The sequence below is a fragment of the Protobothrops mucrosquamatus genome, unplaced genomic scaffold, assembly GCF_001527695.2.
Source record: "Protobothrops mucrosquamatus isolate PMUCROS unplaced genomic scaffold, P.Mucros_1.0 scaffold1162, whole genome shotgun sequence".
Lineage (NCBI taxonomy): Eukaryota > Metazoa > Chordata > Lepidosauria > Squamata > Viperidae > Protobothrops > Protobothrops mucrosquamatus.
Genome location: NW_015387377.1, coordinates 239,063 through 260,889, shown reverse-complemented (window position 1 = coordinate 260,889; position 21,827 = coordinate 239,063). Strand labels below are relative to the sequence as shown.

General features: G+C 37.1%; 1 protein-coding gene across 1 annotated transcript in view; it reads left to right on the top strand.

Annotated features, from left to right (window-relative positions):
- The window catches only part of LOC107291670 (monocarboxylate transporter 2), a 30,788-nt gene extending 11,721 nt beyond the window's left edge, over window positions 1-19,067 (top strand). The window contains exons 3-5 of the mRNA XM_015820692.1: window positions 12,021-12,164; window positions 14,979-15,824; window positions 18,706-19,067. Of these exons, the coding sequence (XP_015676178.1) occupies window positions 12,021-12,164; window positions 14,979-15,824; window positions 18,706-19,007 (1,292 nt within the window). The 3' untranslated portion in view covers window positions 19,008-19,067. The remainder of the gene's footprint in view (window positions 1-12,020; window positions 12,165-14,978; window positions 15,825-18,705) is intronic.
- The last annotated feature ends 2,760 nt before the right edge of the window (window positions 19,068-21,827 follow it).

Here is a 21,827-nt window from a genome sequence, read left to right as displayed (position 1 = left end):
GCCCATCTAATCATTGTGGATTGGTAGACCTCTTTAAATGTGCTGTTCTTCATAATTTCTTTCTGATCCTTGTTACAGATCTACTTTGTGATGGACAGAATATCAGCTCCGCTCAGTTCTGTCTCTGTTTGATGTTTGAAACAGAAGAGCTATATTCTTGAAGCTGTTTTAATCTGTAGGCATTCATCCCAAGTGGAATTTGAAATACCAATTCTCAGTTGAAGGAGAATTAGTTGTAATTAAGCATATTAAGAAATAGTAAAATATTCTGGTTAAAACTGACCAGTAAAGAGAGGAGATTTGTAAAGAATTGGGAAGAAAGGAAGTAATGGATCATGCAGTTTTGAAGGTTAACCTGAGTTCAAAAATTATATGCTACAACATTGTGTTATTTAAAGTGAGACAATTTTCTTAGGGTTAGCTTATAAGTTGGAATCTAAAGAACACATTGCGGATGTTATTACATAATGTCTATGGAGATTCTCAAACATCCAACGTTGGTTGCCCAACGGTGCTTTTTCCAAAACACAACTGGACTTTTTTGGGGTTTTTTCTTTGAAAACATTTCACTTCTTATCCAAGATGCTTCTTCAGTTCTAACTGACTGGAGGGGAATGGTAGGATTTATATTCTCTGCAGTCATCTGGTTGTTAGCACTCTTTCATTTGAAACAAGAGTCAAAGAAGCCATCTATGTCAAAATTGAACAGCCTTCCCTCAACAGAGGGGGAAGAATACAGTAGGACACCACCTATCTCCTGTTTATAATGCAGTCCTTTCAGCAGTCCCAAGAAGGTTGCACACCCATTTGCACTTTGATTAAGATGACTTTGACGATGCAGATAAACCCCCAAGTGGCCTCAATGACTCTCAGAGAGCTAATGACTAGCCCTCAAAGTGCTAATCGCCAGATAAGGGCAAAAATATAAATTCTTCCATTCGCCTACAGTCAGAACTGAAGAAGCTTCTTGGATGAGAAGTGAAATGTTATTATACAATGACTGCCTGGGGCAAAAATAGAGTGGGATGGAATAGGCTTGTCTACTTACAAAATGGCTTCCATAGTGGGGATACCCAGACACATTTATTTCCCAGAAACAGCTCTCTGAGGTTGATCCCCATTGTTCTAAGTCCACCTATCCAGGCATCTTTCTGCATCCCCTTCCTTTGGTAAGATTCTGAGTGTAAGTATAGTTTTGTTTTTTAAATAAAGGAGAAAAGAAACAATTTGGCTTGGACCACTGTAGTCGATGTTCTACTTGTTCTGTTTCTGCTTCCCTTCCCTTGCAGTTCCTGCTGTTCCTCTGAAATTAATTATACTTTTGTTTCGATCTACAGCAAGCTTAATATTTGTTGATCAGAGCCTACTTTCAAATAAAACTGCAGACGTTCCCTGTACAGTAATACTTAGATATTTTAGGAATGTGCTTTTACTAGGACTGTGCTATGCTTTGGATTCTGTGACAAAAAGGAATATAAATAGAGAACATTTCTGCAACATCTTACTCCAAATCTATTTTTTTTCTAAGGCTTGCAGCTGCAGTGGAGGGCTGCCTATAGTCTTGGGGGGAAGATATAATTAGTTGCAGACAATAACAATCACAATATATTAACACATTCAGTAAAATAGGCAACGGTGGTTTTGCAAGTCATTTTACGGGCCAGTTAGAAGAACCAGTTTTTGCTAACTTTTGGAAAACTCCTAAGAGTGGAGTTGTTCTAATTTCGGTGTGCAGATTGTCCATAGAAAGGAGTTTTAGCAGAGAACATTTACCACTATATCACCTCTTGCTTTACCTCCTGATAGGTCCAAATCCTCACCTGTCTTGAGTGAGACAAGCAGAAATCCTCTAGGGTAGCATATTAATTAATTAAATTTGCTTGTCACCCATTTCCCCATGAGGTGACCCTGGGTGGCTTACAAAATTAATACCCATGTTTCATTATGCTCACATATGTACAAAAGTACTTGAAAGATCATCAATCTGAGACACTGTACAGATTTCCTAATTACTGGCCTTCATTATTTATTCTTTGAAACTATTGGATTAAACTCTGGAATATATAACCTTGAAGCTTTTTTTTTAATCACTGTGATATCAGCAAACTTTTTCTTCAGCCAGCAGTTTCTCAACTGGTAAATCTCTGACCTGTAGGTCATTGCACTACACTTAGGAAGTTTAGTAGGGAACTGACCTTGAATATTTTCAGTATACTCAAATCTGTATACTTTTATTACCTAACTTTTATTATAAATTACAGTGGCAGATACAGAAAGCCTATTCTGACTGGGACATAAATAAAGCCTGAGATTACAGAGAAGCAGTTGCAACTCACAGCAGATAATCAGATAAGTAAAGAGCACCAAAATCATAGATTCATAGAAATTAGCATCTTAAAACCAGTTTTTAGTTCCTGAGCAAGTTCCTAATGAAATATCCAGTTTCACATTTTTGGATGAAAAAATATCCTGTCACAGTTATTAGCTACTCCGTGTCTGTGATGAAGAGATGACAGTAGCTCATTAACTTGTCAGTGACATTACCATTTGTGTTATTTCTGCTCTACCTATTCCTATAAACATTATATTACCTTATTAATAACACTTAAGTGACTTAAATTGAAGACAAATGGCATGATACTGGAGGTCTGCAGGTTCTCTGGATCCGAAAATTTTGCACAGAATCTAAAGCAAAGAGCTATAATGCTAGGATGACTGGTACTATTGTATAAAGAGAAGCAGCCATCACCATACGTTGTAACATTATTTGCCTGTTATATGTGTTTATTTGTATCCATATGATTTTGATGCAGGAAAAAGAATTGTTTCCAGAAGTTATATTGAAATGTAGCCAAGTATCCTTATAGAAGGAAAAAATACAGATAAAAAATCGATTCATTCATTCCTTTTTCATCTCTCTCCCCCTATCTCTTTCTCCTCTCTCCTCTCTCTTTCTCTCTCTGTCTCTCTCTCTCTCTCTTCTTAATGGTGAAAAATTTTCCTTTTGGGAAAAACCAGTATGTGGTTTTCTATTTTTCCTATTTTACTTTTTTTTTTAGCAAAATAAATTACATTCTTAAGAAAATTACATTTTCTATAGGGTTCCAGCTTTGTATTATAACAGCCAAGAGATGGATTACAAGATTACATATGTTTATTGTAGGCGTCTGCAATGTGTTTGAAATATTTCTTTTTAAGGTTGAAATGTCCATGGTCCATGGTTCCCTCTGGGCTTCATTGTTTGCTTGCAGATGTTTCATTACCTGACTAGGTAACGTCAGTAAGCACTGATGATGTTACCTAGTCAGGTAATGAAATGTCTGCAAGCATACAACCAAGCTCAGAGGGCACTGTGGACTCCACAGTTCAACCCTGAGCTACAAATATATTCTCTTGTATTGGGATTTCCAGAGGCTGGAAAGTGTACCACAGAAATGATTGCAATAGTCTACCTATGTACAGACTTGTCCACAAAGAGGTTTCACCTGATGGTCCTCATTACCAAGGAGGAGTTGGAGTTGGAAAGAGGGAGAATTATATGTTAAAACCAAGCCTTGCATAAAATCTACTGAAACAGAATGGATCTCTGGAAAACCCTTTGATAGAAGTCAAATAAAAATGCTGGAAACATGTTTAGTCTGATCAGGCAAGAGACAAACTCAGTTATACACAAATACAGAAATTAGGTTGGACTCAGGTGAGAATGCTAATAAAATAATATTTGCTCTAATAATTCAGTAGAATGCAAATAAATGGTTTACAAAATATAAACATATAAATCTACATTAGTGCATTAGTTGAATTGGAAGACTGCAAACATCTCAGGAACTGGAAGGAGCCATGCAAATCTTTTAACTAAGAATATTTATGATGGAAATAATTAAAAGTCCCACATTAGAACTTAGTGTAATGTATGAATCCAAGTCAATAACTTAAGGAGAATCTTGAGTGAAGTTGAAAGCATAATTCGAAAGAGGATGTAATGGATAGATAACTTTGAGGAAAGGGGGGGGAGGAGATGCTGCCTAGGAAATGATCTGTCAAGAGAGACAGGAGCCTGTAATCACAATGGTTTTAATAGTCAAAGAACGAAGCCTAGGAAGGGTCTGCCCTAATGGATCCAGCTGTTAAATGTGGCAGGCGGGACTTTCAAACTTGCAAGATTCTGTTAATGTAGCCTTACAATAAAGTAGATATGGCCCATCTAGTCATCTTTCCTGCCTGGCTTATCTGAGAAGGCTGACATAGGTAGAGCTGAGATAATAAAAATTTGGACAAGGAAGCAAAGTCTATCCAAGTCCAACCACCAGGGAGCCATCAAGACGGTTAGCCTAATCCAGGGGTCTTCAAACCTGGCCCTTTTATGACTTGTGGCTGAGGAATTCTGGGAGTTGAAGTCCACAAGTCATAAAAGGGCCAAGTTTGGAGACCCCTGGCCTAATCTGTGGTTCCAGGATAGAGCTCAGCAGCAATTAACAGCTAGTGTTCTGTGATAACAATTTTACTCTCAAGATCCTTAGAGTATGTGTTGAATGTTTTCTGGCCCTGGCATTTATGGATTGAGAGTCTCCCTTTGTACCAGACAGGACAGGGTTCTTAGATATGGGTGACAATTCCCAACAAGTATGACCATTGCTGAGAAATTTGGGGAAGTTCACATGTTTGGGGGAGACCCAGCTTGGGGAAAACTAAGATGGAATTTACATAGCCTCCTCTCAGAGACTTGTCCAGGTTTCTCAGAATCTCCTAATCTTTCTAGAAATGGCATCAGCTGAGGACAACATTACACTGAGACTTAAAAGCTGCTGACTAGAGATTATTTTCTGAACGGGTGATTTTTGCGAAAACAGAGAACGCATTCCAGCTACACTATAGTTATTCACAGGCCAAATATCTTTGTAGGAAAGACGAGGGAGTCAAGCTGTTCTCCAAAGCACCTGAAGGCAGGACAAGAAGATGGAAACAGATGGAAACTAATCAAAGAGAGAAGCAACCTAGAATTAAGAAGAAATTTCCTGACAGTTAGAAAATTAATCGGTGGAACAACCTGTGAATGCTCCAACACTGGAAGTTTTTAAGAAGAGATTTGTCTGAAATGGTATAGGGTTTCCTGCCTGAGTAGAGGGTGGACTAGAAGACATCCAAGGTCCCTTCCAACTCTGTTATTCTGTTGTATTCTAAATAAGCTATAGGTGCCATTTCTAAAGCAGTACAGGTCCTTCCTGTTTTCCCTGTACCAAATCAAGAACAGTTGTATTAAAACAATTTCCAGATGAAAGTACAGCTCAAACAATACAGTGATATGAGTCCTCCAATTGCTGAAGATCACATGGTATTTTAACCCAAGTGTCAAGCTCCTGTACAAATTGGAAAAAGTTATCCAAAGACTCAACCCGGCAAAGTTAGATAAGTTAGATAAGGAAGCCATTTTAAGCAGCTAATTGCTCACTCTCCGTATGAGTTTTCAATTATTTCTAAAAATCTGGTTTTTCTTTTTCTACTATTCCCAAGACCGAACAAACTTCCCTTTGTTTTTGTATCTCTCAGTCTTGGTGCTATATGTCAGTGTTTAAAATAGCTATGATTCCTGCTCTGGAAAATTCTAAACTCTCAAAGTCAGTCCTATTCCTCTACTAATGGCATGGAAGAGAACTCCTGTTTAGGGAAATATTGTAAATGGCACTTGAGAAACACCAAATCATTGTTTTATGCATCATTAAGTAATCTCTGTTGTCACAGGAGTGAATTCTTGCTCATCTCATGATTCTGGGATCCATTGTCAAAACACACTAGCTTGATTAAATAATAAATGCAAATGTTCAAGTATAGCGGCATTGAGAGTATATTGATTTAAAAGATTTGTATACAACCAGCTTCCACAAAATCTGGGCAGCTAATAATAAATATTTTCAAACAGTGAATTTATAAAACTATTAATTCTTGAGATTAAAAACCTACATAGGAAATACCTGATGCCCCAAATAGAAAAGTGTTCTTCAATTAATCATCTGTGTACTTTGGCTTAGCATGATGTGTGAATTTAGCCATTTCTGGCTTATCCATTACACTATGATTAAAAGAAACGATGGCTTGGCAGGATGTATGAACCCAGCCAAAATCAGCATATGATGCTGTTTTATACTCTCCAGCTACATTCATTTAGCCAAGGCAGCGTTCGCTGTAAGCTCTCTTGGTGGACATACAAAATATCATACTAAGAGCATTTGGCTTTATGTGCACATCATACGTACCCACTGTTACCAATTTGAACTTCAGGAGCTTATGCCGTATCAAAATACTCTAGGGAGACAGAACACAGAGAGTCTCTGTTAATCTAGAAGTGTTTTATTAATTACAATTGCTTAAGCAATATTCTCATATCAAATGCAAGTGTCTGCTTGCTTAGTCTGCTGCATTCTAGCTAAGTGATGTTTGAGAATTCAAAAAGGGAGGAATGCTCTGTAGTAGTAACGTTTTTCTATGATCCTTCACCTATAGCTTGAAGCTTATTCTGATAATAAGCATATTCATGTTTGGGAAAATTTCTTACAAAGCGAGGGTTGCCATCCTTATTAACATTAACTGTAGAGATCCATAGAGATAACCTTGATGGGAATACTCAGAAGCTGTTACAGAAACAAAAAGGGCAGAAACACTCCTTCAGCCCTGGGAAAGGAGATAGTGTTAGGAGGAGACTCAGGTTGGATTCTTCCTGATTCAGTGCGGTATAAGAGGAAGGAGAGTCCGGTAAGGAGAAGGGCGGGATAAAAATTGAATAAAATAAATAAAATAAAATAAATAAATAAAGGAAAGGGAAAACAGAAGATTATTTCTAGGATGCTGTTAATAAAACAAAATTATTGTCAATCTGAAATTGTTTTCCAAGGTGGAACATACCTGCTTGTATGTTGATCCCCCCCCAAGCGTTATCCCCTTTGGCTTGTTATATGACGTTATGGGACAAAGGTATATAAAAATAAAGTGGGTGAAGTTCAATTGGATTGCTATCAATAGACCTTCTCACGCATACCCTAAGAGTTCCAGACAGCAGTGACTGCCATCCACGTAGATATATTCAATTCCTCCAAGTTTGTGGGAACACTCTCTTCCTGCAACATGTTTAGAAAGGAAGAGAATAGAAGGAAGGAAGGAATAGAAGCCATAGCATTGCCTATTCCTACTTTTTATACACCTATAAAGTTTACAATTTTATAAGCATTACTCACACATTTGTATTCAGTTGCCTCACTGTACTCTGATCAAGTGATGTACAGGGACTGGGAAAGAGAAGAGTGCCCTGTATACATAGTGGTGTCCATGTATTAGGATTTTTTGACCTGTTCCATCTTCCTTTACATTATTTGACAAATGTAATTTATCAGCTATCCTTTTGTTGAACATTAGGTTACTAAGTCAAATGTTCCTTGTTACATGGCAGGTAACACCATAATAATAATAATAGTAGTAGTAGTAGTAGTAGTAGTAATAATAATAATTAATAATAATAATAATAATAATAATAATAATAATAATAATAATAATAATAATAATAATAATAATAATAATAATAATAATAATAAAGTTGGAAGGGACCTTGGAGGTCATCAAGTCCAACCCCCTGCTCAGGCAGGAAACCCTATACCATTTTGGACAAATGGCTGTCCAGTTTCTTCTTAAAAACTTCCAGTGTTGGTGCATTCACCGCTTCTGGAGGCAGGTTGTTCCACTGGTTAATTGTTCTAACTGTCAGGAAGTTTCTCCTTAGTTCTAGGTTGCTTCTCTCCTTGATTAGTTTCCATCCGTTGCTTCTTGTCCTGCCTTCAGGCGCTTTGGAGAATAGCTTGACTCTGATTCTTGTCTGATGTCAAAATTGACATCTTTATTTCTTCACTTTCTTACACGTACACATTATTTTCTGTGGTCAAACTTTGATTGTTCTACTCATCTGCTTCTCCCAACATTTTAGTTTTTGTAACACCCTTATTAACTTTGGTTTATTCAAACCCAAATCACATGAGCTGGGCTCATGTAATGCATTAGTCTAAAATGTGGTTGGTGTATATTTGAACCCCTGTTGTATTCACAGAGTTCATACAAAAATTGTGAAGTCTATCACTAGACTGTGTTTCATCTTGGTACTTTCTGGTTCATAATTAAATTGCAGCATAAAAATCAGAAGCCTGTTTTTTTATTTTCTGGGGTTTTTCATTAACTCTTTTGTCTACAGAGAGACGATGCATAAAATATGTAAAGCATAACGGGCAGCATTTGAAAGATTGCCAAAGTTGCATAAATAATTGGGTTGGAGACTAAAAGAAAATAATTGGTCTAATTTGATCACTGAAATATTTGTTCTTAAAACCTTGCATTTGGCTGGTCAAGTAGACAGCTGTCCTTAATAGATAAAAGGGTCAATTCAGAGTCTTCCAAACTCCCTATTATAAAGAGCCAGGCATTTGTTTGTTTGACTCCACATAGCAACTAGTAATTATTGTTCTCCAGTGGCTTCCCTTCATCCCATTTTTTAAAAGCTGCAGGCCATATTGATAAAACTTTCAGCAGCTGTTGACTGGACCTCTGAGGCCACTTCCTCAGGTCTGAAATGTTTCATGGGAATCTATCAACACAACCATCACTTCCTCAGCAAGGTCAAGATAAGTAAAGAGCAGCTTTATGAGTATACCAGAAGATCCTTGCCAGCTGTTTCTTCTGCTTTCATTCTCACCTTGCTTTCTTAATTAAGAAGCAGACATTTAAACACCTTTTAAAGCCTTTCATAAAAAAGCAAGGGGACGCTTCGCAGAGACTAATCAGTGAAGGACAATCCCAAATATTGTCAGAGGGTATCAGTTCTCTTATACAGAACTATAAGAATAAAGTAGCAATTAAAAATAAACAAAGAACTGTACAGCGCCTTTCATCCACTTAAGCCTGAAATCATTATCAGATATTTGAAATATATTCTTTCAGTTGGTAGATTATATATAGAGTTTAGAAATAAAAATCTAAAAAGGCTTTTTCTCATGGCTTCATGAATGTTTACTCCTCCAGTCCTTGAACTGGAAATCAGGGGTAGGCAACCTTGGCTCTTTTATGACTCGTGGACTTCAACTCCCAGAATTCCTGAGCCAGCATGGCTCAGCTTGGAAACCTTCCCCCTTTCCCCTCAGCATGGCTGGCTTAGGAATTCTGGGAGTTGAAGTCCACGAGTCATAAAAGAGCCAAGGTTGCCTACCCCTGAACTGGATGAACATTGTAGGCTGTTCTGTTTTTTGTTGGTCTGATTATTATGTGCCATCAATTCAGTGTCAAACTATTAGCAACCACATAGATAAATTCTGTCCATGATGATCTATCCATAACTTGGTCCTTCAGATCTTTCTTTTATTTTTTTTTAATATAAAATTTAATGTTTTATTAAGGGTTTTGAAAAAAATAAACCTTAACAGAAGTAAAGAAAAGGGAAAGAGAAAATAAGACAAAAAGTGCAAAAAGAAAGAATAAAAAAAATAGAAAATAGATTCCAATTTCCTTTGAAGTAAATATAATTACAAAATTACCTTAGTTTTGTAGCAAATGTAACTATGGCTACAAAATTATTTATTTTTTCTATTATCTATTTTTTTCCCTAATAAACATAGCCATAAATCATAATTTCACGAGAAAGCGCCAAACCTTGTAAAGGTGAGGATGGATCCCTCTCCTCCCCAATCATTACTATCAGGGTTAGGGTTAGACCCTGAAGGAAGGAAGTGAACCAGCAGAATAACTTGCCTTCTACTCCTAACCCTCTGAATTGATCTAGAACAGTGTTTCTCAACCTTGACAATTTTAAGGCATGTGGACTTCAACTCCCAGAATTCCACAGCCAGCATTGCTGGCCGTGGAATTCTGGGAGTTGAAGTCCACATGCCTTAAAATTGTCAAGGTTGAGAAACACTGATCTAGAAGGATATCATGGTCAATAGTATTAGAAGCTGCTAAGAGGGGAAGTAGGATCATGTACCCCCATCCTAGAGGTCATCCAAAAGTATGACCAATACTATTTTCACTGCATACCCAGGTCTGAATCCTGACTGAAAAGAATCCAAATCTAATGCTCTTCCAGAAGTACGTTAGACTTGTGTAGCAAGTAAGAAGTCCAGGACTGAATCCTGATTGAAGCCATTCATATGGAAAACTTGTATTGGGAGAACAGGAAAGCATTATTGGAAAAGAGGAACAGCTACAAAAAACACTAAGCTAACTCTGTGGTGGGCTGAGAAAAAATCTGCGTCTTGAGGCTATAATCTCATAAACAATGATCTGGGCATTGTTTTGATATGGGTAAAGAACATGAGGGTGAGCTCAATGAAGTCATAAAGCCAGAACATTCAGATTTTGTCTGCACGTTTCTGTATAAAAATACATGCACTAAAGGTAAGTGAATATTAAATGCTCATAATATCATCTTCCTAGCATTTGCCAGGTTTTGCTGTTATAGATTATCACTGCATATTTCCAAATCACATTTGAGCTTTGAAAGAAATGCAAACGGTATCTTGCATTTCATGTGCTTTGTCTCCACTTTTAATATTTTTCCCTGTGTATTTATGGATATAATCTCTATCCATCCATCCATTTTTGCATCTCTATTACATATAAATGTATACCATAAAAAATCAGTTAGAGTTTAATGTCTGTTGTTTTCATTTTGGTAGACTAATGCATCTAACAATATAGTACTAAACATTGTATTATCTTTGTGATAAAACATACTTGTGCTTCTTTAGTGAATTATGATAGTTCCCATGTTATTTTTTTTATTTTGCATTAACTTCTGGTCCATACTCTGTTATGGCTATCAGGTCTGACCTATCAGATCTGACCAATACTCTGCTATGGCTATCAGATCTGACAATCACTAGCTGTCAGAAAAGAAATGATCTATTACCATTTATAATCATCTAGAGCAGGGGTAGGCAACCTTGGCTCTTTTATGACTCGTGGACAAGGTTGCCTACCCTTGATCTAGAGCAGTGTTTCTCAACCTTGACAATTTTAAGGCATATGGACTTCAACTCCCAGAATTCCACAGCCAGCATTGCTGGCTGTGGAATTCTGGGAGTTGAAGTCCACATGCCTTAAAATTGTCAAGGTTGAGAAACACTGATCTAGAGTTTTGCAGCCCATATACAGAGTCCTAATGAAAAAAAAGTCAACACTGCATTCATGTCTTTATCAATATATTCTGTTCTGGCCTACAAAAGGAAAGACAAGCTCTGACTGCATTTGAAATAGAAAGAATGAGTGTCATGAACCTATGAAAAATACTGTGTGATTATGCTCTTTCTGCATTTAAGAAAAAGAAGTTGTTTTTTTTTCTCAAATTAAGTTTGACTACCTTCTGGTAAGTTTTTTGGGCAGAAATATAGAAGTGGCTTGCTTTTGCCTTCTTGGATATTTTTTTCCAATTTATTTCCTAGTAATCTCTCATCTAATAGTAGGAACTGTTCTCTCTCTCTCCTCTCTCTCTCCTCTCTCTCTCTCTCCCTACCTCCCTCCCCCTTCCCCTTTCTTTTTCTTTTTCTCTCTTCCTCTTTCTCTTCTCTTGATATCAGCCACTATCAGACGCTACAATCTGCTCTGATCTTTCTGTGTCACTGCATGAAGTTGTGCATCTTATGATAATGATACTGCTAAGCAAGCTTTCTTTTCCTGTTTTCCCTCTGCTTTCTCTTCCCTCCAATTTCTTGCTTGATGCCCCTATGTCAAATATTATCTTCTGTTTTCAAATGCTATGACTAGTGATTGAATTAGCCGGCTACATAAACAAATGCTTCCAAGAATGGCAGACTTGACAGACTTTGTACAAGCATCTTTCTTCTCCTACTTAGCTGGGAGTCATTCCTACCCCCTTAATTAATCCTTATTCTGATTTCAAGAATAATTCAACCTGTATTGATGTTTAAAGTATGTGGCATCAGAGACATATTTATGAAAATGATTCATTCCCTCCTCCCCCTCCCTTCATTTTTTAGGTCCCCTTAGCAGTATTTTGGTGAATCGTTTTGGTAGCCGGCCAGTCGTCATATTTGGAGGGCTACTATGTGGCATAGGAATGGTTTCAGCAGCATTCTGCACCAGCATTTTTCAACTATACATTTGTGCTGGACTCATCACAGGTAATTTTCTTTTTTTTCTTTTCTGTAGCAATAGCACTTAGACCTACAGTAGTGGCCAAAATTGTGGAAATCTTTTGGGAAAAAATGCCACCCTTGGTTAAGTTTACACCAATTTTTCTTCTAATTTCTTTATAACTGTAGCCTTGTTCACTTAATAATACTATTTTACATCGCTTTCTGGGCAACCAGTCAACTCTTTGTACCATTACTTTAATTTTATTATGTTTTACAAGCTCACTAAATGAAAGAACACAAAAAAACCCAACCAACTTGCTAGCGATCACATAACACACTGACAAATGACCTCCTCTCAGCTTCAATACATGACATCAATAACTGAATCCTACTGTGATCTGATTGGCTCATTGACAAAACAAGATGACACCTGATTGGCTCTCTAAACACTCCTGCTCATTGGCTACAATCAGATGAAGGAAAGCTACCAGATATCAACCTAAGCAAGTTGTGCTTCCTTTTTCTGGTTATTTGGCTATAACCTTTCATAGAATACAGTACAGATAATTGAACAAACTTTGTTGCATTACATTCTTGATTAAATTATCTTTCCATTGATACATAATTTTATGGTACTACTCCCAAAAAAAGTGGTGTTGTTAGCCATCAAACCTCAAAAATACACTTTTCCCAAAAGGTTTCCACAATTTTGGCCACTACTGTATATACTGCTTCACGGCGCTTTACAAAACTCTCTAAGCGGTTCACAGAGTCGGCATATTGCCCCCAACAATCTGAGCTCTCATTTTACTGACCTTGGAAGGAGGGAAGTGAATCTGGTGCTGGTGAGGATCGAACTCCTGGCAGTGAGCTGAATTAGACTGCTATACTGCATTCCAACCATTGCACCACCACGGCTCAGTCTATAGAAGTTATATGTCCCAAGAGAAGACCCCATAGATACCTGATGATTTTCATTTACCTATGACCTAGAAAACTGACACATTCTGACCGTGGTGTTGTATACCTAGGCATTGCTGTAGTAATATTCAGCTCTTATGATCTGTATACTGTATTAAGGCACTTTGCCCAAAACTCAAGAGAAGAATCTCAAGAGTCAAATAAGAATCTGAATGAAAAATATACATATAATTCTCTGGAGCCCCCACTTTCCTTCAAGATTTACTTTGGTGGAGTGGACGCTTTGGCATATATGTTGATGAACAGGTTCAGGTTCAGTTCTCTGCAGGTGGGAGAGGAACCCTTTCTCCAGTAGCATATTTTGATGGTTTTCACCATTCTCTTCATCAGCTTCTTGTCCTTATTGGCATGTTATTTTGGGCTCTTCCTAGAAAAGAAGCGGTATACTGTAAATGTAAAATAAAAAAAAAATAACCCCTAGTACTCAGTGGCACCAAGGCACTAAGTGGAATCAAGAACGGACTATTCTCATTTAAAAGAAGTTATAAAACCTGTTTAATTTCCTGACTCCCATGTCCTCAAAATCCCGTATGACAATATTTACTTTTTCAGAACAAGTTCAGAAATGGGGTATAAAGAGCAAGAATAGCTGCCAGACCTCTTTATTTCACATGCTGGTTATGATTTATAACAGACCCAGAAAATAGATTCGATTTGCTTTGTTTTCAAAGCACAGTCACGAACCTTCTCCTATAAAATGTTCATCTGCTTATATGTATTTCTGGCTCTTGTCATGGCTTTAAAATAATGCCTTTTCACAGCAGTTTACTGTTCAAATAGGGCTGTCCAGAATACAGCTGTCTGTAAAGACTCTTGTTAGAGATTTTGTTAGCAAACCTATTGTTTCCTTCTGAAAACTTTATTAAAAATAAATCTGCACATCAGTTTTCATGCAGATGATTTTTAGAAATATCTGACTTGTAAACGGAATGGCCTTCCCAGGCCTGGCGATGCTGAGTGGACTTTTGCAATCCATAATTTCAGTCCATAATGTAAACCACTAAATTAAGGAATCTTGAGTTAGGACAAAGTAGATTTAGTAATATACTCCTGCCACAGAATTGTTTGGGATGCACTTAAACAACAACAACAACAACAACAACAACAACAATAATAATAATAATAATAATAATAATAATAATAATAATAATAATAATAATAATAATAATAATAATAAAAAAAAAAAAAGTTGGTAGAGACCTTGGAGGTCATCTAGTCCAACCCCCTGCTCAGGCAGGAAACCCTATACCATTTCAGACAAATGGCTGTCCAATCTCTTCTTAAAGACTTCCAGTGTTGGAGCATTTACAGCTTCTGGAGGCAGGTTGTTCCACTGATTAATTGTTCTAATTGTCAGGAAATTTCTCCTTAGTTCTGAATTGCTTCTCTCTTTGGTTAGTTTCCATCCATTGCTTCTTGTCCTGCCTTCAGGTGCTTTGGAGAATAGCTTGACTCCCTCTTCTTTGTGGCAGCCCCTGAGATATTGGAACACTGCTATCATGTCCCCCCTCGTCCTTCTCTTCATTAAACTAGACCTACCCAATTCCAGCAACCGTTCCTTATATGTTTTAGCCTCCAGTCCCCTAATCATCTTTGTTGCTCTTCTCTGCACTCTTTCTAGAGTCTCAACATCTTTTTTACATTGTAGTGACCAACGCTGGATGCAGTATTCCAAGTGTGGCCTTACCAAGGCATTATAAAGTGGTATTAATTCTTCACGTGATCTTGATTCTATCCCTCTGTTAATGCAGCCTAGCACTGTGTTGGCTTTTTTGGCAGCTACAGCACACTGCTGGCTCATATTAGTCTCAATGATAACAGAACATGCTTTTTTAATCTAATGAGGTAACATACCTCTTTCTTATTCTCTCACCACAGGACTCGGTCTTGCCCTGAACCTCCAGCCTTCAGTAATCATCATTGGGAAGTATTTCCTGAAAAGACGTCCCATTGCAAATGGACTTGCCATGGCAGGAAGTCCCGTCATGCTTTGCACCCTTGCACCCTTGAACCAGTTTCTTTTTGACACTTTTGGATGGAGGGGGAGCTTTTTTATTCTTGGGGCAATCCTGCTGAACTGCTGTGTGGCTGGAGCTCTCTTCAGACCAATTGGACCAACATCTGAGAGGCAAAAAAATAAAGACACAAAAGAAGCCATAAGTGAAAAAGCTGATGGAGGCATTGCCGAAATGGGGGATCAGGATATGGAAACAAAGGAAGACAGAGATTGTTGTGAAAACTTCAACAAGTTCCTGGATTTATCGCTTTTTAAGCACAGAGGCTTCCTGATCTATCTGATAGGGAACGTGCTGATGTTTTTAGGATTTTTTGCACCGATTGTCTTTTTGGCTCCTTATGCAAAGCACCGTGGGATCGATGAATATTCTGCAGCTTTTCTCCTTTCCATTCTAGCAATAGTTGACATGATAGCCAGGCCAGCTACAGGGCTCATTGCAAATAGCAAATGGGTGAGGCCAAGAATTCAGTATTTTTTCAGCTTCTCCATTACTTTTAATGGCGTTTGCCACCTGCTATGCCCACTGGCAACAAGTTATGTGGGCCTAGTCATTTATTCTATCTTCTTTGGCCTGGCCTTTGGTATGGTGTGTGCAATGCTGTTCGAAACGCTCATGGATCTTGTTGGTGCCAGCCGTTTCACAAGTGCCGTAGGACTAGTCACCATAGTGGAATGTTGCACCATACTACTTGGGCCACCTATTGGGGGTAAGAACTTTTATACTCTTCTTTCCATTAGTCTGCTCAATAATGAAAATCATTACTTTTAATTTCAAGGAAGAAGCATCAGATGTTAATGCTTCTGCCCCCCCCCCTCTTAAAATCTGATTTCTTGATTCTTCACTGCCCTGCTCAATTCCACATTCGCCGAAGTTTTCAAATTTCATTTAAACTAGGTTCATCAGGATATGCCTGAAGGAATAAAATTATCACCCGACAAGAAAATCCAGTCCCTTGAAATTTTCTGTTCATTAAAATGGATGTTGCAGAACTAAACTGTTAAAACCATCCAAAGGCTGCTTAAAAATCAGTTTAGATGAACCTTGCTAACTAAATGTTCTGTGCCTTGCAAAACCTCAAATTTCTTGGCTGGCTAGATTTTGGATAAAGATTAACATAATATATTCATGTAATTTCTTTTAGTAAATTTATAAAAAGGATCTCCGTTCATTATATTTCTGTACTGCTCAGTAGTTAATTGTTCTTAATATAAAATTAAACATACAAAATACATAAATAAACAGCAGTCATAAGATTAAAACCAGTCTTCACGATAGCTAAGGTATTAGATTAGGACTGAGCAGACATAGTTCACCATCATGGAAATAAGTTTAGGATCTTCAGCCAGCCATTCTCCATGAGCCCCAAAAAATCTAACAAGGTTGCTATTGGGGAGATAAAATGAAAAGAGATTCTCATGTAAGTTGTCCTGGGTTCTTGGAGAAAAAGAGAAAGATAAATACAATCAATAAATTCACCCGCTATCCTGGAAGTAGTGCTTCCATATCTGAAATGCAAAAACCTAGATGAACATTGGATGACATTAAAATATATGGATAGTTCTAATTATTCATGACCTAGCAATCATTCAGATTTTTATACTTCATTTATTTTTATTGATTACATGTATATGCCTCCCATCTCACTGATAAGGCAAATCTGGGTGGCTTTCAAATAAATATGTGAATATTTACAATAATACTATTCACATCTTGAAGAAATATAATTATTATAATACATGTTTAGCAATTTCATAAAATATTTGAAATCTTTATCAGACGATATTGCTAAGATAAGGCAAAATAGATGCAGCCAGGTAAAATACAGATGTTTGATTTTCTTAATAAAGTTTTGGAGATCACTGCTGGTAACAGCATCACTTTAAAATTATAGAATGTTTGAGTTACAGATCTACTTATGTAGATATCCACTAAACTATCCCTGATAGCCATCCTTATCTGAAAACTGTCAGCAAGAGAGAATCCACTGCTTAACAGCTTTCATGTGCCCATTTTCCTTTTGATTTGTTTTAGGATGATTTAGCTAGATTTTAAATCCTTACACAATTATTAGATACAGGATGTATCTGTTGTTTCTATTCTACAAGAAAAATATTTATGAATCCAGGAAGTTAAGGGCAATATGTGGCAGGTTCAAAATTACTGCAATCTACATTAAGCTATTGCTGTTTGCTGTTAAGAAAATAATTGCTCCACAGGATTTAATTTGATTTAACCCTGTTGACTGTAGTGGAACTAAAATGGCTTTGGACAAAAAGCTGTAACCTTAAATGCATGTGGTATAAGTGATATAGAATAGTTGAGATACAGATGTTGATACTTCAACTTATACCAGATGACCATTAATTGTCAAATAAGTGAAAAGGAACCTAAGATTTCAAGGGCTTTGAAAAATATATTATTCAATTATCCTTTTTTTTAATCAGAGTACTTCACTTCTTTTTTCCTGTCTTATACTGTAGTGAGAGGTCAGCATGCATGTTTTCTTCAGCATGCAGTTTTAAGAAGCAGATTAGGGCTAATTGCTGAAGACTGTTAATGAGGCTAGAAAGTGCTTTATAATAGTTTGCAATATGAGTTCAGTGTGTTGCTCCCTATTTAATAAGTGGCAAATTGATTGGTTCTTTGGCATTTAACAACCTACTACTGGGTTTTGCTTTAATGGACTAAGTAATTTTTCCTGGTGTGTTTTATGACTTTCTCTTATTCTCAAAGGAGGAGGTGGAAAGACTCTTCTACTGTTAAATTTTCCAGTTCTCTTCTCATTAAAACTCTCATTGAAATGTATTTTGCAGATCTTAAGGTCATCCTGATTAGCAGAAATTTAGAATAGCTGCAATTAGCCTCTGTTTGATGTTTTTGCTAATGCCGCCATATTAAAGCATGAATGTGGGCTATGTTGCTCCTTGGTGCAGTATTTTTATCCAACCAAAATGGAAGCATCTCATCTTTGTTACAAAATGTGTAGTTTGTTTGATTAGACATTAGAATAATTAAGTACCATACTTTCAATAAGTTATCACCATGGTGGTTTTTAAAAGCATTGTATCTCAAGGACAAGAAAATGGTCAAAGAAAACCATGATTGCACATTAAATTGGAGGATGAAATGCATGGACTGCAAGCAAAGAAGGTGGCAAAATATTGATTCAAAATTAGCCTAGGATTTGCTGATATTTCTTATTTTAAGGAAAGCCCATCCTTAATTGTGGAATTGAGTAGATACCATTTTCTCTAACCATTTTAGCAATCTAGATTCAAAATTTTCCTGGAATATAATAATAATAATAATAAAGTTGGAAAGGACTTTGGAGGTCATCTATTCCAACCCCCTGCTCAGGCAGGAAACCCTATACCATTTCAGACAAATGGCTGTCCAGTTTCTTCTTAAAAACTTCCAGTGTTGGAGCATTCACAGCTTCTGAAGGCAGGTTGTTCCACTGATTAATTGTCCTAGCTGTCAGGAAATTTCACCTTAGTTCTAGGTTGCTTCTCTCTCATATGATGGTCTTATTCTATTTTGATCAATAAGTGTCACTAATAATTAAAATGTCATTTCTCCATTCATAGGTACTCTTATTGACACCTTTGGAGACTACAAATACATGTTCATTAAATGTGGGGCAGTGATGGTCTTGGCTGGGATATTCCTCTTCATTATGAATTACTACAACTACAGAATGCTTGCAAAAGAAGAGAAGAAAAGGATGCAGGAAGATGGAGAAAAGAAATATCATGAGCCTGCAAGGACAGAAAGTGATGAAGAAAACTTAAAAGCAGTAGAAAAAATCCAAGATGTTAATGAAACAGCTCCTTTGAAGAGTGATGAGAATGGACTAAAGAATGGGGCAAGCATCCCAACTGAAACCTAAATCTAATTCAGAGTTTTCTGAATGGAAAATTGTTCCTTAAAATGACTAAAAATATACAGGCAGTCCTCAACTTAGAAACATTTGTTTAATGACCATTCAGAGTTACAAAGCCACTGAAAAAAAGTGACTTATGAGCAGTTCTCATGCATCCCCATAGTCACGTGATCAAATTTTGGTTGCTTGGCAACCAGCAAATATTTATAGTGGTTGCAGCATCTCAGGGTCCTTTGACTGACATTTGCAATCTTCCCAGGAAACTTCTGACAAGCCAGGTCAATGGGGGAAGCCAGATCGAAAGATTAATAACTGCATGATTCACTTAAAATCTATAGTGATTTGCTTATAACAAGCATGGCAAAAAAAGTTGTGAAATGGGGAATGACTCACTTAACAACTGCCTTGCTTAGCAAAGGAAATTTTGGGCTCAATTGTGGTCGTAAGTCGAGGACTATCTGTAGTATGAAATCAAATTTTAAAATAATTAGTCACATTTTATATGGATACATGACAATTTCTTAGAGCTGGCTTTACAGAACTGCAAATCTAAATCCACTTAAATCTTATCTTGTTTTGACTAAAAAACTGTCCCAGCTGATGAATTTTTTTTTAGGGTAATTTATACTTGAATTTTTGACCTGTACTCCTGTTTCTATTGTAGCAAAAATAGAAGAGTAGAAAATTGTTGTATAATAGAAGATACAATATTTTTTTTTAACAAAACGCACAGCAATAGATACCCACAGCACTTTTTCCACTGCGGGGTCCATGATTTGGTCCTCAACATTCCAGTGAAAAATATCATGTGAGCAAAAAGTTTCTATAAGAATAATCTCAAGAGAAGTAAAAAAAATATTTTTCTTTCAAGGTATTTTTATTTGCTTTGTATTTGAAGGTACATAGAATAAAATAATGAGATGTGCTTGCTAACAGAGAACTCACAGAGACATATCCAATTGCTTTTTCAGAATATTAATGTCTACTGATTTGAACAAACACATAAAGATCAAAGCCTATAAGAACTTAATATAATGCACTTATCTAAAAAAAGATCAATGTTCATGTCTAAGCACTAAGTTTACCATTTGTCATTTTACTTCAGACTTTATCTGGTGGGTTTGGCAAAATTAAAACTCTTCAAGGACCCCATCAACCATAGTTGCCCCAAAATCAGTGACATAGTTTAGGGCAGGGGTCCCCAACCCCCAGTCGGTGGACCGGTACCGGGCCGTGGCATGCCAGCAACTGGTCCGCACAAACAACCAAAGACTCATCTGTGGGATGCAGGCAGCACACAAAACCATACACCCTCCGGTCTACAGAAAAACTTCTCTCCATGTAACTGGTCCCTGGTGCCCAAAAGGTTGGGGACCTCTGGTTTAGGGAATAAGCATACAGGAACTGCAGATTAAAAAAGGGAACCCCCCAATTTTTCACTTCCCAAAGGAGTCAGTCTTATACCTAGCCATCTATGTATGATATGATTCTACTTTGTTTCATCAGTCAATACAATTTGCCTGCAAGCAGAACTGGTAAGACCACAAAATAGTAAAAATAACATAAAATGAAGAAGTTAAAGTGCTCTGGGACAGACAAGTAACTTCCCCATAACACCCCAGATTTAACAACTGTTGAAAAGAAAGATAAAAAAAGACTGTATAGTAGACCTTACAGTACCTAAAGACAGCAGTATAAAAGAAAAAGAAATAGAGAATATCACAAAATACAAAGACCTGCAAATTGAAGTAGAACTACTGTTGCAAAATAAAGCAGAGATAGTACCAATAATAATAGGTGTCTTGGCTGCAATCCCAAAATGTTGGAAGCACCACTTGAACACCATTGACAAAATCACCACCAGTCAATTGCAGAAATCAACTTGACTCAGAACAGCTTAAATCCTGTGACAAAAGCATTAATAGTATTGAACATCAACATCTGTCTATTCCAGTCTTTAAGAACGACATGATGACGGTGAACAAAAATGCCAAGTTAAATGTAAACATCTGGCTGACTGTGTCACTAACCATAATAATAGGAGCCGTGGTGGTATTGTGGTTAGAATGTGGTATTTCAGGCTAACTCTGCCCACTGCCAGGAGTTAGATTCTGACCAGCTCAAGGTTGACTCCGCCTTCTTCCAAGGTCAGTAAAATAAAGACTCAGGTTTTTGGGGGCAATACACTGAATCTGTAAACCGCTTAGAGCTGTAAAGCACTGTGAAGTGGTATATAAGTGCTATTGCTATTTCTACAATAAGGTATTTGTTGTAAAGAACTTGTTATTTCTAATTAAAACAGGACATATTTGGATAACTGCAAAGGTAAAAGTTCCAAGTGATTCTTTGTCCTAATAAGATATTTTACACAGCTGTTTCTCAAGACAGCTGAAGTGCTAACCATCAATCCTCCAGCTTACTGAAAAAAAAAGGTGACATAAATTGTGCAGCCCCTACTGCTGATCTCTCTTCAGCTACAACTAAGTCAGTGGATGGTTTTATTCTTACTGATTTGTTGTGAGGCATTTTAAAGAAAGGGATTAGTTGATTTTCCTAGCATCTTTTTCGTCCTACCAATCGTCATCTGCCAGTGGAGATGAAACTACCATCACTCTTTCTTAACAGCTGCAGCAGGGTTAGATGATTGTAGACAGATGCTTAAAATGGTGGTTTATGTACTTGACAAGTTACCTAACAAACAAGTGTGAACTGCTAAGGGACTGGAACTGGCAAATCAAAAAGCTTTCTATTGCTCTTGATAACCTATGCCAGTGATGGCGAAGCTTTTAGAGACCGAGTGCCCAAACTGCAACCCAAAACCCACTT